Source organism: Tupaia chinensis, unplaced genomic scaffold, assembly GCF_000334495.1.
Source record: "Tupaia chinensis unplaced genomic scaffold, TupChi_1.0 Scaffold000207_1, whole genome shotgun sequence".
NCBI lineage: Eukaryota > Metazoa > Chordata > Mammalia > Scandentia > Tupaiidae > Tupaia > Tupaia belangeri.
In genome coordinates this window covers 1,554,603-1,569,284 of record NW_006159682.1, presented here as the reverse complement: position 1 = coordinate 1,569,284, position 14,682 = coordinate 1,554,603, and the positions used below count along the sequence as shown (strand labels likewise).

At 35.1% G+C, this 14,682-nt stretch overlaps 1 protein-coding gene across 1 annotated transcript in view; it reads right to left on the bottom strand.

Moving 5' to 3' along the window:
• FAF1 (Fas associated factor 1) overlaps positions 1-14,682 on the bottom strand; it is a 470,502-nt gene that overhangs the window by 218,519 nt on the left and 237,301 nt on the right. Inside the window, exon 8 of the mRNA XM_006147256.2 lies at positions 2,847-2,933. Within this exon, the coding sequence (XP_006147318.1) occupies positions 2,847-2,933 (87 nt within the window). The remainder of the gene's footprint in view (positions 1-2,846; positions 2,934-14,682) is intronic.

Sequence of the window (14,682 nt, the reverse complement as noted above, 5' to 3'; positions counted from 1 at the left end):
GGCCAACTGTGGTTCAAGTCCCGGATCTGGCAGCTTGCTTTCTCACTTGCTCTCTCTCTCACAAGCACACACACACACACACACACACACTGTCCCTCTCTGGTCAAATTAAAATAAATACATAAAGTTAAATAAAATAATTCTTTTAAAAATGTTGAAAGAACTGTATAGTCAATTAAACATATGCATTCCATATTTCATCTAGACTCAACAAAGATCAACTGATGGCTAGTCTGGATCACCTCCAACCTCCTTCACTCCCATCATCCCACAGATTATTTTGAAGCAAATCTCAGACATCATTTAATTCATTTAACCCAGACAATACTTGTCTGTGATCCTTTTGAATTATCTTAATAGTAATTATAATATAGTGTCATTTACTGAATTTCTACTGTGCGCCAGGTACTATATGTATTATCACTAATCTTCATAACAGTGCTGCAATTCAGTGAGGTAACTGAAGCTTAGAGAATTTGAGTGACATGCACAGGTCTTAACTATTTTCTTGTATTAATGATTGGTTCTTATAACAAGTTTTTAGACAATGCTAAGAACACTTCTGATTTCTTTTCTGTCTCCTCAGGTAAACAGCAGGCTATCATTTATGAACAATATTCTTTTATCTTTGTAAAAATAAATGTAATACACTTTTCTATCAATGTTTTCATCCCAACAGGAAAAGAGAAACAAAGCAGCTCCCTCCCAAAAAACTCTCTCAACAACTGGGACCAGCAAATGGTATAAAGGTTAGGTCTCTGGACTCCCACATGGCCTACTGCTATTCGAGTCCCAGACCTGGAGGCTTGAAACACACGCCAGGCACTTGTGTGTATGTGCCCAAAATCCTGAGAGGAAAATGGAGGAGACGGGATTGCCGTGTGGCCATCCCCCCTGTGGGGTGATTTCTCACTTTCTGTCTCTCCAGCAAGTGCACACACCCTATGGGACACCAAGTGGACACACCCTATGGGAAAAAAAAAAAAAAAAAATCTCTCTTTAAAAAAAAAAGAAAACAAAAACAAGGGAACCAGAAGTTGGCGCAATGGTATGTCGCTGGACTCCCACGTAGTCAACCGCAGTTCGTGTCCCGGACCTGGTGGCTTAAAACTCATGCCGGGCATGTGTGCGTACGTGCCCAAGATCCCGAAAGGAGAATGGAGGAGAAGAGACTGTGGCGTGACCATCCCCCCTGGGGGGTGATTTCTGGCTTTCTGTCTCTATGTCTCTCTCTGTCTGTCTGGCGAGCGCACGCGCTCTATAGCGAAAATCTCTCCAAAACAAAAAAACAAAAACAAAAAACACCTCAACAACCATATCCCTAACCTTAGCAACAACCAGTCAATAATTCTAATGACATAATATCAATGTTAAAATTGGTCGTTAAGAAAATATATGTGTCGGGACCAGCAGTTAGCGTAATGGCTATGTTGCTGGACTCCCACATAGTTGACCACGGTTCACGTCCCAGACCCGGTGGCTTAAATCTCACGCTGGGCGCGTGTGCGTGCGTGCCCAAGATCCCAAGAGGAGAATGGAGGAGAAGGGATTGCGGCGTGACCATCCCCCCGGGGGGTGATTTCTCGCTTTCTATCTCTCTGTCTCTCTCTGTCTGTCTGGCGAGCGCACGCACCCTACAGCGAAAACCTCTCCAAAAAATAAATAAATAAAATAAAATAAATGTGTCTACACCCAAACTGTTTTATCTTCTGGAAGGGTTCATTAAAATAAGTTGTGGCTCAGGCATAGTGGCGTGTTCTGCTAAGACACTGCTGTTTACTGACTGAGGATGTAGGAGAAAGCCTAGTTTGGGTTCCCAGTCCAATCTATACAGGTTAAGTGCAGTGGTGTGTACCTGTTGCCCTAGCTCGCTAGGAGGCTACCAACGCATGCTACTACAACTAGACCTAGTTTTCACTTCTTAAATTTGTTAATATATATCTGGTTAGAACAATCAAGTTTATAGGAAAAAAAAAAAGTTGTTAAAACAATATCACTTGGTCTCCATAGATAAAATTTACTCTCTTGGAAAAAAGTAATGACTTGAGACAGGGGCAGAAATAGGAAAGATTTCAAAATTTACTATAGGAAATCAGTATAAATACAGTACTAAGTAAAAATGACAGATATCTTTTCTTCCAGTTATTCATGATAGTGAATTCTATGGGTATACTTAAAAGAATAAAATGTTATTAATATTATCTGTAAAAATGAATTATTTTTTACAGTACCAGTCTATTCTGGAAAATGCAATTTTAAAATTAATTGTAATAACTGGGCTGATTTTAAAATACTATAATTTCAGTAAAAAATTGTTTTGCTTTGAACATTTCAGTAGTAATAACTGGATATATTCTTCTCAAGGAAAAATTTAAATCAAATTTAAGTACCGTCAAGTTACCAATACTGATAGTGTAATATTAACAACAATACATGGATGTGCTTGACTTATGATACCTGTCCTGCAAATGAATTCAAATTATTACAACTCATTTTACTTCCACATTATTTGATTTATAAAGCACTTACAATAGAATATTCAAAACATTTGATTCTGGTTATTATCACTGAGACTGAAAGTGGCTAAGAAGAGAGGATATCCTCTTCTATCTCCAGCAGGTAGAGTTGTGGTTAACGTGCTGGACTCCCACATGGCCAACCACAATCTGAGCCCCAGACTTGGCGGCTTGCTTTCTCACTTTCTCTCTCTCTCTGATGAACATACATGCCCAACAGCAAATTAAAAAGTAGTAATAAATAAAATTAATAATTCTTGCAAAAAGAGAGAGGGAGAGAAGAAAGAAAAGAGACGAGGACATAAAACTGAGAACTTGAAAGTCACTTACCGAGTCATCTGTGGCAGAAGTAGGCCAGCCTTCCCATAACTGATGGCGAACGGGGATACTTGTAAGGTCATACACATTTCTCTTTACCTATAAAAAGAAAAAGAAAGTATAATTGTAATAAGGTGTCCATAGGACTTAAAATAGTTTCTTATTAATTAGATGACATAGACTGTTTTTCCTGTTATAGATTCAAGTAAAGATTTGAAACCAGAAAACACAGCCAGAAAAACTTTGTAAAAAAGAACAAAACTGGGCCAGCTGGTGGCATGGTGGTTAAGGCAGCTGGATCCCACGTGGCTGAGTATGAGGTTTGAGTATTGGACCCAGTGGCTTGGAAGATATGTCTGGCAATGTTGTGTTCATGGCCAAAATCTCAAGAGGAGAATAAAGGAGAAGGGACTGTGTGGTATGGCCAACCCCTCCCCCCCGGAGTAATTTCTCACTCACTTTCTCTCTCTGGCTAATGCATGTACCCTATAGTAAAAACAAAATAAAATAAAATAAAATTTAAACATGAATTTTTAATGAAAGTTAGATGAAATAATAGTTTAAGAAACAACCCCTTCTTTTTTTTTAACTCCTGGATGATCTCAGTTTGTTTTCAGTCAAGAAACATGAGGTATACAGTTCTCTTAAGACAGATTACAACTATAGATTTTTTCTGATTTACTTAATCTTTAAAATATGCAATGTTTAAAACAAAAAGAAATGTACTTCAAGTCTCTTTGTAGGGGAGAGAAAGGTAGCAGTATATGTGTAGAGGAGGAAGAAAGGATGGGAGGAAAACCTCAAGTTCTCCTTTAAAACTTATCACTCATGAAGCACAGGTTATTTCTTTGAAATCACCCAAAATTAAAAACAATGTCAAAGAACTTATATCCATTAATATACTATTTAAACTATTCTGAAAAGAAAATACAGCAAATGCTACAAAAGATGAGAAAAATGATTTCTCCCAACATGAAACCTTACTCCTTTTGCTTTAGAAGAAGTGTTAGATAACTTATCAGAAAAAGATGTTGGAAGGTTAAACTCCATGTTATCCAGTAATCAAAAAATATAATGTCTCTTTTCAGTCTGTTTCCTAAATAGCATACAAAATATTAATTTCATTATATTTACAAATGAACTAATTAACAAATTGCAACAATGGAGAGGACATCTACTCTAACTAACTCTTTAGGTTAGTTATGGTATTAGGATTCTACTGTAATGAGTTAAGCCAGCGCTGAAATGTTGCACATAAAATGTTCTAGAGTAAGACTTCAATATGGTTCTTCATATTTCAACAAACAGCATTCATTCATGTTTTTAAAGTGCAGAAGCCTAAGTATCATGTTGTCCAATTATAGCATTTTGTTATCACATTACTCTTTATTATACATAAACACATCTAAGTTGCCCTGCCAGTGAAATAGAGATATATGTTCACTAGGGAAAGGAAACAAAACACGGAACTCAATCTATTTTTATCTCTAATGTACACCTGTGACAAAAGGACTTAGTAAATGAGATCTGAGGAGCTTGGGATGTGGCTTGATCCCTACTCAATTCAAACAAACAGCTTTTTCTTCACTAGTTCTTAGCAATGGCCAGTATATCATGCAACATTTTGTTTATAGTCACATCAAATTTGGGAATTTTCACTAATCATTATCAGCAAATAATTTAACCAAATGCTATCGGGCCAATCTCTGGTCTCTTTCACTAGCTGACTGCATTTTGTCATGCTTAAACATTAGTGCTCTTAAGGACAAAGATGTTCCACAAGCCGAAAGAATTTTATTAATAAAAGAGAAGGAAAAAACAGAAAAGGGAAAATGAGGAGTCTAAGTTTTAATACAAAACATTTCTTTCTTAAAGTTGCTTTTGGATTAATGCTGTTAGATACAACCAAGTTTTATCTACTATTTTGGGGGGTGGGTAAAAAAGGCAGGACAAATATTTACATCTGTAGAAAAGATGACAAGCCTACCTCAGCACCAGAGTATACACAAGTACTATGAGTATAAAAACAAGTAACTTTGAAGTGGGATTCCTTAAATTCTACCTTAATTCCTAAGCACAACAGTACGGTATTATGAAATAAACAGTATTTTCTTCTTTCATTAACTCATCTGTAACTGCACTGAATTGAATAACATTCCTTTCCTATTCTGAGCCTGTAAAGCAAGTTCTGGCTATAGTGTTATGTTGGTATAAAGCACAACGCCAGACTGATGTGCTGAACAAAAGTGATCAAAGTTAGAGTAATGTTAGCCATTGCACAAGTATTTGGCTTCATTGTTCTCCCCAGAATGACATCTGTTAAGCAACTTGTCATAGAATAAACTGGTTAATACAGACACTGCTTGGCTGAGAGGTTACCATGTAAAGCATATTAGGCTAATGTTTGATTGTTCCAACGCAAAGGCTAAATTCATAGAGTATTCTGAGATTAAGCCAGAAGAATCTTGTGTTAAACCACAATCACTAAACAATTTAACTGAAAGCAAATTGGTTCTTCAAAAATAATTCCGTGCTTATCAGCGTTGTAACCATACCTAGATTTTACCACTATATGCTCAAAGTGCAAGTGACAAGACAACAAAAACACCAAATGAGTGGTGAGTTTACTAACAGATATTAAAATTCCATCATCTTTATGATGGTTATATTTAATTAAAAATTTAAATTACAATCCTGCAGGGACAGTTAGAACCCAAAATGTATACAAATCAAAAGTAAAAAACTAAAAAAGATTCTTAAAAAAAAATTAGTGTTCTAGGAAACCTCAATGATGAAGTACAGCTGCATATAAAATGAAGTAAATGAATTTAAATTCATCATGAGTCAGATAGTTCCCTCAGGGACAGAGAAAGGATGAAGAGAGGAGAGGATGAGAGGAAGAGGGAGAAAAAAAAAGGAAGATGATGGAAGAAGGATGAAGGGAAGGGAGGAAGGAAAAAGAGGGAGGGCAAAAGAAAGGGGAAGAGAGAGGAGGACAAGGGTGAAGAAAGTCACTGATTTGAGAGATTTCAGAGCACTTGAGAGGAACAGAAAGAACACACACACCAGCTGGGTTGCTGTGGCTGGCATGCCCAGCTGCCATTATTGTGCAGCTTCTCGTGGAGTTTTGTCCTTAGAGGCTGTTAAATTCCAGTTAAGGACAAGTGGCACTTCACACGGTAATATTTCCAAAGGGTCTTTGTGTCTTAAATATCTTCTTTGCTCAATATTGGCTCAAAATCATGCTGAACCTTCATAATCTTTTCACTACTTGTTTTGCAGTAAAGCTTTAAATCTATGAGATATCAGGCTGAGAAACTATGCAAATGTTTCAATGAAGGAATTTAATAAATGCTTTGATTACCAGTTCAACATTGTTATAAACTATACTGTATTTGAATCGAGAGTTCTAGACTGAAGACAGATTTTCCAGAGCTTATTTTCTAGATTTTCTAAATGGATAATGTAATTTCTTCCCCATTGTTTCACATAAAACAACTATTTACAAATGAGATTGTAAATCAGATTAATTTGAAATGGTACATAATATGGTACTGACTTATTCCCTTATTATTTGTTTTTCATTGTTAAAAATCTATATTCTATAACTAGTGTGAAAAGCAAATCAATGATGACTACTTTGCATGGGCTCTGATAAACCTAACTTTTGCTCACATTTCTGCCTCTGGTAAATTCTTTTAACAACCATGCGCTGGCCCTACTGCTCCACTAGGCCACAGCAATTTCCTCAAGATCTCTGGAAATTTCAATGCTAAACATAGCACTGGGAAAAGATAATTTTATTATGATTTGTTTAATACAGAACTATAAAAGTATATTCACAAGATATTCATCTCTCACAAATTTTTTCATTCACTTAAATTTTCAAATAATTATATTTTAATTAAATTTCATCAGAATTTCTCAGCAAAATAATTCTTAGGAAAAGTAACTCTACTAATAGCTAAATTCAGAAGCTAAGTTAGCCTTAAGTGTGTTCACAGCAATTAAAATTGAAAAATATTTCAGGAAATTTCAGGTATCTTCCAAGTGAAAGCAGATTCTGGTAACAAAAAGAAAAGACACAAAGTTTGAGATATTTTGGCATAATGAGAAGCAGGGAACTAGAATTCTTCTTTATTTAAAAAAAAAAGAATTATCTACTTAATTTTATTTATTTTATTTTATTATTATTATTTTTTTAATTTGTTACAGGGCCTGCGTGTTTACCAGAAACAGAGAAAGAAAGTGATAAAACAAGCCACCAGGTCTGGGAGTCAAACCATGGTCAGCCACATGGGAGTCCAACACCTTAATCACCATGCCACCTGCTGCCCCAAACTAGATGTCTAATCCTAATTCTGGTCAGCTGTTACTGTGAGCAAATTGGTAGAGTTTTTCGGAGATCAAGTTTACTCAACATTAGAACAGAATAAACCATGATCACTTCTTATTTTCAAAGCTCTAAAGTCTTATGACCTCATGAAAATGGTAGTGTTAATCCTAGGTGCAGGAAAAGCAGGACAAAATAAATCCATGACAAAGAAGTAATGAGGTAAAGTTTAAAATCATTAAGGCTACAAAACAGAAAACCAGTAATAGAGTTAATACATATAAAAGAGACATCAAAAAGAATATTTGCAAATAAATCCAAGTGAGAAGTAAAAATACAATAAACATTTTAGGTCAACTTTTTCTTGGATGAAGAAAAGCCTTAGTCTTTATTTTTATTACACTTGCATAAAGTTAATTAATATTTTCCTCTCATGAGATCTAATTTACAAATAAAACCTGTCACAGTGGTTTTCCATAACTATTTCACAACAAAATGTTATCAGGGAGGCTATGGTTTTTGTTAGAATATTACTAGTTAAGTGACAGAATTTTAAAGTCTCATTAATTCACTTCAACATTTAAGACATTTTGGGATCTGATCTGTGAACCTTTACGTATCACATATTTTGATATAGCAAAATAGAGAAACAAAATATTTAACTGCATGGGCCTAGAGCACCTTAGTTTCTACATTTTCTGAATCAAGATACTATGGCACATTACAGTCCTTACAAAAGTACCCTAGAGACAACCGTCTCATTCTTTTACCATTCTTAGAAGAAAAAGACTTTGGGTCATATTAGAACCCGAGCTTGTCCAAATTTTAAATATATTGAATTTTGAGCTCCAAGTACCTTACGCTATCAGTGATGTTCTAGTTAAGTATGCTAAATAATCATTGCACTGAACAAATAAGTATTTATATGTGCATGCGTGTGTGTGTGTGTGTGTGTGTGTAAATCAAAATAAGGCACACACAGATTAGGCTTAGTTGCAGTTTCCTTGCAACCATGGGTACTCTGAAAGGTTTACAGTTAAGAAACCAATCTCTTCTGTTTCAGAGTGAGTTCTGAACACATACTTCATATCTAGGGCCTTTTCCTTTTCTTTTTAATGTATTGTACACACATTGAAATTGCAAATTGATTTGTTTTACTAAGATACAAGTTAAAACCCTCCTAAAAATCCTTCCTGAACAAAAAATGCTGAAACCGGATGGTGCAAGGGGAATGAGAAGGTGGCATCAGTAATCAAATGTTAATTAGCAAGCTTTTTTTATCCTTCCCCCAGGGCTGGCCTATGTTGGAGAATTCAAATCAGAAATCAATGCTCCAAGTGTTTAACTATTACTTCTTCTCATTAACTATTTAAAAGACTTGAGCAATTCTCTCCTCATAAAAACAGTAACTGGAGACATTTCTTTTTCTCAAATACCATCTTTCCAGAAAACAATGAAGATGTTGTTTCAAGAAAACTATAAAATTAAAGTTGCTCTCAATCAGGCTTTGAATTTACTGTATTCCGCCCTTTTAAAACATCTTTTGGTTCTAACAGACCACTTAGTCCCAATGGCTATACCTTAGTTTTGTTTTGTATCATACTTAAAAAAACATGTTTCAACTCTTACCTATAAAGAAATTTGACAACTGGCATTTTAAGAATACTAGGCTGAAGATAATAAAGCTAATTAAATATGAAAATAGTTTAAATACACATATAATTAGAAGTGAATTTTGGCCATTCTAAAAAACTACGAAGGTTAAGATTTAACACTTTCATTAGAAACATGGTTATATTTGTAATTTCCTATACTAACTAGTTTGGTGTGAGTGAATAAGATATGAAAGTTGCATTGTTGGATCATATTTTAAGTGACTGAAATAACAGTAATGAATTTTTTAAAAAGTTTATCTTATTTATGATAAGAGTGTGCAGGCCAGCATGAGAGAGAAGACAGAGACCAGAGACAGAGAAGGAAGGGGGCAACCTCTATAGGCTTTCTATGTCCGATGCCCTTCAGCTCATCAGGATCTTGGGTCCACCATGCACCTGGTGTGTTTCAGATCCATGCTGAACCGCTCCACTAGGCCACAGCAATTTCCTCAAGATCTCTGGAAATTTCAATGCTAAACATAGCACTGGGAAAAGATAATTTTATTATGATTTGTTTAATACAGAACTATAAAAGTATATTCACAAGATATTCATCTCTCACAAATTTTTTCATTCACTTAAATTTTCAAATAATTATATTTTAATTAAATTTCATCAGAATTTCTCAGCAAAATAATTCTTAGGAAAAGTAACTCTACTAATAGCTAAATTCAGAAGCTAAGTTAGCCTTAAGTGTGTTCACAGCAATTAAAATTGAAAAATATTTCAGGAAATTTCAGGTATCTTCCAAGTGAAAGCAGATTCTGGTAACAAAAAGAAAAGACACAAAGTTTGAGATATTTTGGCATAATGAGAAGCAGGGAACTAGAATTCTTCTTTATTTAAAAAAAAAAGAATTATCTACTTAATTTTATTTATTTTATTTTATTATTATTATTTTTTTAATTTGTTACAGGGCCTGCGTGTTTACCAGAAACAGAGAAAGAAAGTGATAAAACAAGCCACCAGGTCTGGGAGTCAAACCATGGTCAGCCACATGGGAGTCCAACCCCTTAATCACCATGCCACCTGCTGCCCCAAACTAGATGTCTAATCCTAATTCTGGTCAGCTGTTACTGTGAGCAAATTGGTAGAGTTTTTCGGAGATCAAGTTTACTCAACATTAGAACAGAATAAACCATGATCACTTCTTATTTTCAAAGCTCTAAAGTCTTATGACCTCATGAAAATGGTAGTGTTAATCCTAGGTGCAGGAAAAGCAGGACAAAATAAATCCATGACAAAGAAGTAATGAGGTAAAGTTTAAAATCATTAAGGCTACAAAACAGAAAACCAGTAATAGAGTTAATACATATAAAAGAGACATCAAAAAGAATATTTGCAAATAAATCCAAGTGAGAAGTAAAAATACAATAAACATTTTAGGTCAACTTTTTCTTGGATGAAGAAAAGCCTTAGTCTTTATTTTTATTACACTTGCATAAAGTTAATTAATATTTTCCTCTCATGAGATCTAATTTACAAATAAAACCTGTCACAGTGGTTTTCCATAACTATTTCACAACAAAATGTTATCAGGGAGGCTATGGTTTTTGTTAGAATATTACTAGTTAAGTGACAGAATTTTAAAGTCTCATTAATTCACTTCAACATTTAAGACATTTTGGGATCTGATCTGTGAACCTTTACGTATCACATATTTTGATATAGCAAAATAGAGAAACAAAATATTTAACTGCATGGGCCTAGAGCACCTTAGTTTCTACATTTTCTGAATCAAGATACTATGGCACATTACAGTCCTTACAAAAGTACCCTAGAGACAACCGTCTCATTCTTTTACCATTCTTAGAAGAAAAAGACTTTGGGTCATATTAGAACCCGAGCTTGTCCAAATTTTAAATATATTGAATTTTGAGCTCCAAGTACCTTACGCTATCAGTGATGTTCTAGTTAAGTATGCTAAATAATCATTGCACTGAACAAATAAGTATTTATATGTGCATGCGTGTGTGTGTGTGTGTGTGTGTGTAAATCAAAATAAGGCACACACAGATTAGGCTTAGTTGCAGTTTCCTTGCAACCATGGGTACTCTGAAAGGTTTACAGTTAAGAAACCAATCTCTTCTGTTTCAGAGTGAGTTCTGAACACATACTTCATATCTAGGGCCTTTTCCTTTTCTTTTTAATGTATTGTACACACATTGAAATTGCAAATTGATTTGTTTTACTAAGATACAAGTTAAAACCCTCCTAAAAATCCTTCCTGAACAAAAAATGCTGAAACCGGATGGTGCAAGGGGAATGAGAAGGTGGCATCAGTAATCAAATGTTAATTAGCAAGCTTTTTTTATCCTTCCCCCAGGGCTGGCCTATGTTGGAGAATTCAAATCAGAAATCAATGCTCCAAGTGTTTAACTATTACTTCTTCTCATTAACTATTTAAAAGACTTGAGCAATTCTCTCCTCATAAAAACAGTAACTGGAGACATTTCTTTTTCTCAAATACCATCTTTCCAGAAAACAATGAAGATGTTGTTTCAAGAAAACTATAAAATTAAAGTTGCTCTCAATCAGGCTTTGAATTTACTGTATTCCGCCCTTTTAAAACATCTTTTGGTTCTAACAGACCACTTAGTCCCAATGGCTATACCTTAGTTTTGTTTTGTATCATACTTAAAAAAACATGTTTCAACTCTTACCTATAAAGAAATTTGACAACTGGCATTTTAAGAATACTAGGCTGAAGATAATAAAGCTAATTAAATATGAAAATAGTTTAAATACACATATAATTAGAAGTGAATTTTGGCCATTCTAAAAAACTACGAAGGTTAAGATTTAACACTTTCATTAGAAACATGGTTATATTTGTAATTTCCTATACTAACTAGTTTGGTGTGAGTGAATAAGATATGAAAGTTGCATTGTTGGATCATATTTTAAGTGACTGAAATAACAGTAATGAATTTTTTAAAAAGTTTATCTTATTTATGATAAGAGTGTGCAGGCCAGCATGAGAGAGAAGACAGAGACCAGAGACAGAGAAGGAAGGGGGCAACCTCTATAGGCTTTCTATGTCCGATGCCCTTCAGCTCATCAGGATCTTGGGTCCACCATGCACCTGGTGTGTTTCAGATCCATGCTGAATAGGCAAGGATTTAAACCCAAGGTTGGGCAGGTGGCCCCTAGTACTGTCCTTCCATAAGCTATTGACTGTACCACTGAAGCTGGGCCAATAATAAAAATAAATTTATATCTGTAAAAGGTCGACCTGTATTTTAAGATAAAAACCAATCCATAAAGTGTTAAGAAAATGTTGACAGATGCGCAAAGAGGAGTATATTTCACAAACTGAAGAGACTAAATTTTAAGAGCTTTCTGAAAAAAAAAAAGATAATTATTTATAGAAACTATGCAGTTACAGAAATTGAAATTATATATGAAAATTATTTTTCTTTCTTTCCTTATTTTTTGGAAATGTTTTTTGCTATAGGGCACGTGCGCTTGCCAGAAAGACAGAGAAAGACAGAGAGAGACAGAGAGACAGAAAGCGAGAAAGCATCCCCCAGGGAGGATGGCCACATCAATCCCTTCTCCTCCATTCTCTTCTCGGGATCTTGGGCATGTACGCACATGCGCCCAGCGTTAAGTTTAAGCCAGCGGGTCTGGGGCTGGAACCGCGGTCTACTACATGGGAGTCCAGCGACATAGCCACTATGCCAACTGCTGGTCCCATGGGTCAACTATTTTTCTACAACATTGGTTCTCAAAGGGTGGCTGCTGAACATTATTAGTATCACCTGAAAATTATCAGAAATGTAAATGCAAATTCCAGTGTCCACCCCAAATCTAGTATAGTATATACTGTAGGGGCCCAGAAATCTGTTTTATGAAATCTTTCTATGTAATTCTTACCAAGTCAAAGTTTAAGAAACACTGCTTTAGGAAAATTATATATGAGAAGACTTCAAGAAGCTTGTACAAAAATGGAACTGAAGTATAAGTTTATTTTGGTGCAAACAAATTTTGAAATCCATATGTAGTTTTTACATGATTCTCATTATACATGAACATATTGAAAATCCATTGCTACAGACTCTTCATATATCCATGCCTATCCAGTTTACTGAATCTAAAATTCCTTTTTTAAAAAGATCTATTTATTTATTTAATTCCATTTGTTATTTTATTTTTTAATTTGACCAGAGAGAGAAAGAGAGAAAGGTAAAGCGAGAAAACAAGTCACCAGGTCCAAAACTCAAACCATGGCCAGCCATGTGAGAGTCCAGGGCTTTAACCACCACACCATCTGCCGGCCCCGCTAAAACTCTTTGAATTCTCTGGCTAAGGTGACCAGTTCCTTCTGAAAATGAGTATTACAAATAACGATTAGTTACAGAAATTTTAGAAATGCTGTAACTTTGTTTAGATGATAAGTGATCTTATAATATAAGGAATTAGTAAGAAAAGGCAACAGCTACCTCTTTACTGCTGACTTCATAGCATTCTTTTTTTTTGGGGGGGGGGGAGAGATTTTCACTGTAGGGCGCATGCGCTCGCCAGACAGACAGAGAGAGACATAGAGACAGAAAGCGAGAAATCACCCCCCAGGGGGGATGGCCACGCCGCAATCTCTTATCCTCAACTCTCCTCTCGGGATCTTGGGCACGCACGCCCACGCGCCCGGCGTGAGTTTTAAGCCACCGGGTCCGGGACACGAACCACGGTCGACTACGTGGGAATCCAGCGACATAGCCATTACGCTAACTGCTGGTTCCCCTTACTTCATAGCATTCTTAATCTAAGTTTTTGCCAATTGAAAACCCTGTGTTAATCTTCAGAATTCCTGCCTTAAGTATGATTCCTTTCTAGCTATAATATACATTTAAAACTGTGGTAAAACTGCAAATCCATAATAAATTATCTATTGGTCATACTGATAAACCTGGAAGATATCTATGAATGTCAGCTGAGTTGAAGAAAAAAGATCCCAAGACATCAGAGAACTATGTTTGAACCATATAAACAACTAAACAGGTTTTTCTTTTTGATTTTGTTTTGTGGGTTCATTTGTTTTTTTGCTTTGCTTTGTTTTGTTTTTGCCTGTCATGAGCAAGCTGAAATAAGACCCAAAGGAAGAAAGTTAATTTCCAATCAGTGAAGACCTTGTTCTTGAGGGCAGTATTTCCTCTATATACTTCATAGAAACAGTACGGAACAAAGTTTTTCTAAATTTTATTTAAAACAAAGTTTTCCTAATGTTTAATGCCATAATAAATACTATGGAAGCATTTTTTTAACTGTCTCCAGTGAATAAAACATCAACTACTCAATAAACCCTCTTAAAATTTTTCCATTTAAAAGCAAGTATGTAAATTAATTAGCTTATAATTCCTTCCAGTCAGTCCAATGTCAATCCTAGAAATAACTGGAGCAATTTCAATAACATCATTAGGAGTTCTACTTTATCCTGAAACCAATCTGCAAAGTTCACTTTTATATACATACTACTTTACAAAACTGGTCACATAAGCCATGAAGTATGGTACACTAATATTTTGACTGTTAAGTCTGAGTTTTAGCGGACAATCTGATATGATGTCAGAAGTAGTGTACTAGTTAATCTCAAAGACATAATCACACATGTAACCTAATATTTAGCTACAAGAATATTTTTCAGCCTCGTTTATCATCATATAAACACAAAATTGGCATAGTCTAATACCCAGTAATAGGACAGTTAAAGAAATGAAATAGCACATACCCATTAACGTGATGATGTAAAACTAGGGTCAGCAAAGCACAACCCAGTTTGCTGTATGTCTTTGTAAATGAAGTTACACTGGAACACAGCTACATGCATTTGTGAACATACTGTCTCCAGCTGCCTCTGCAC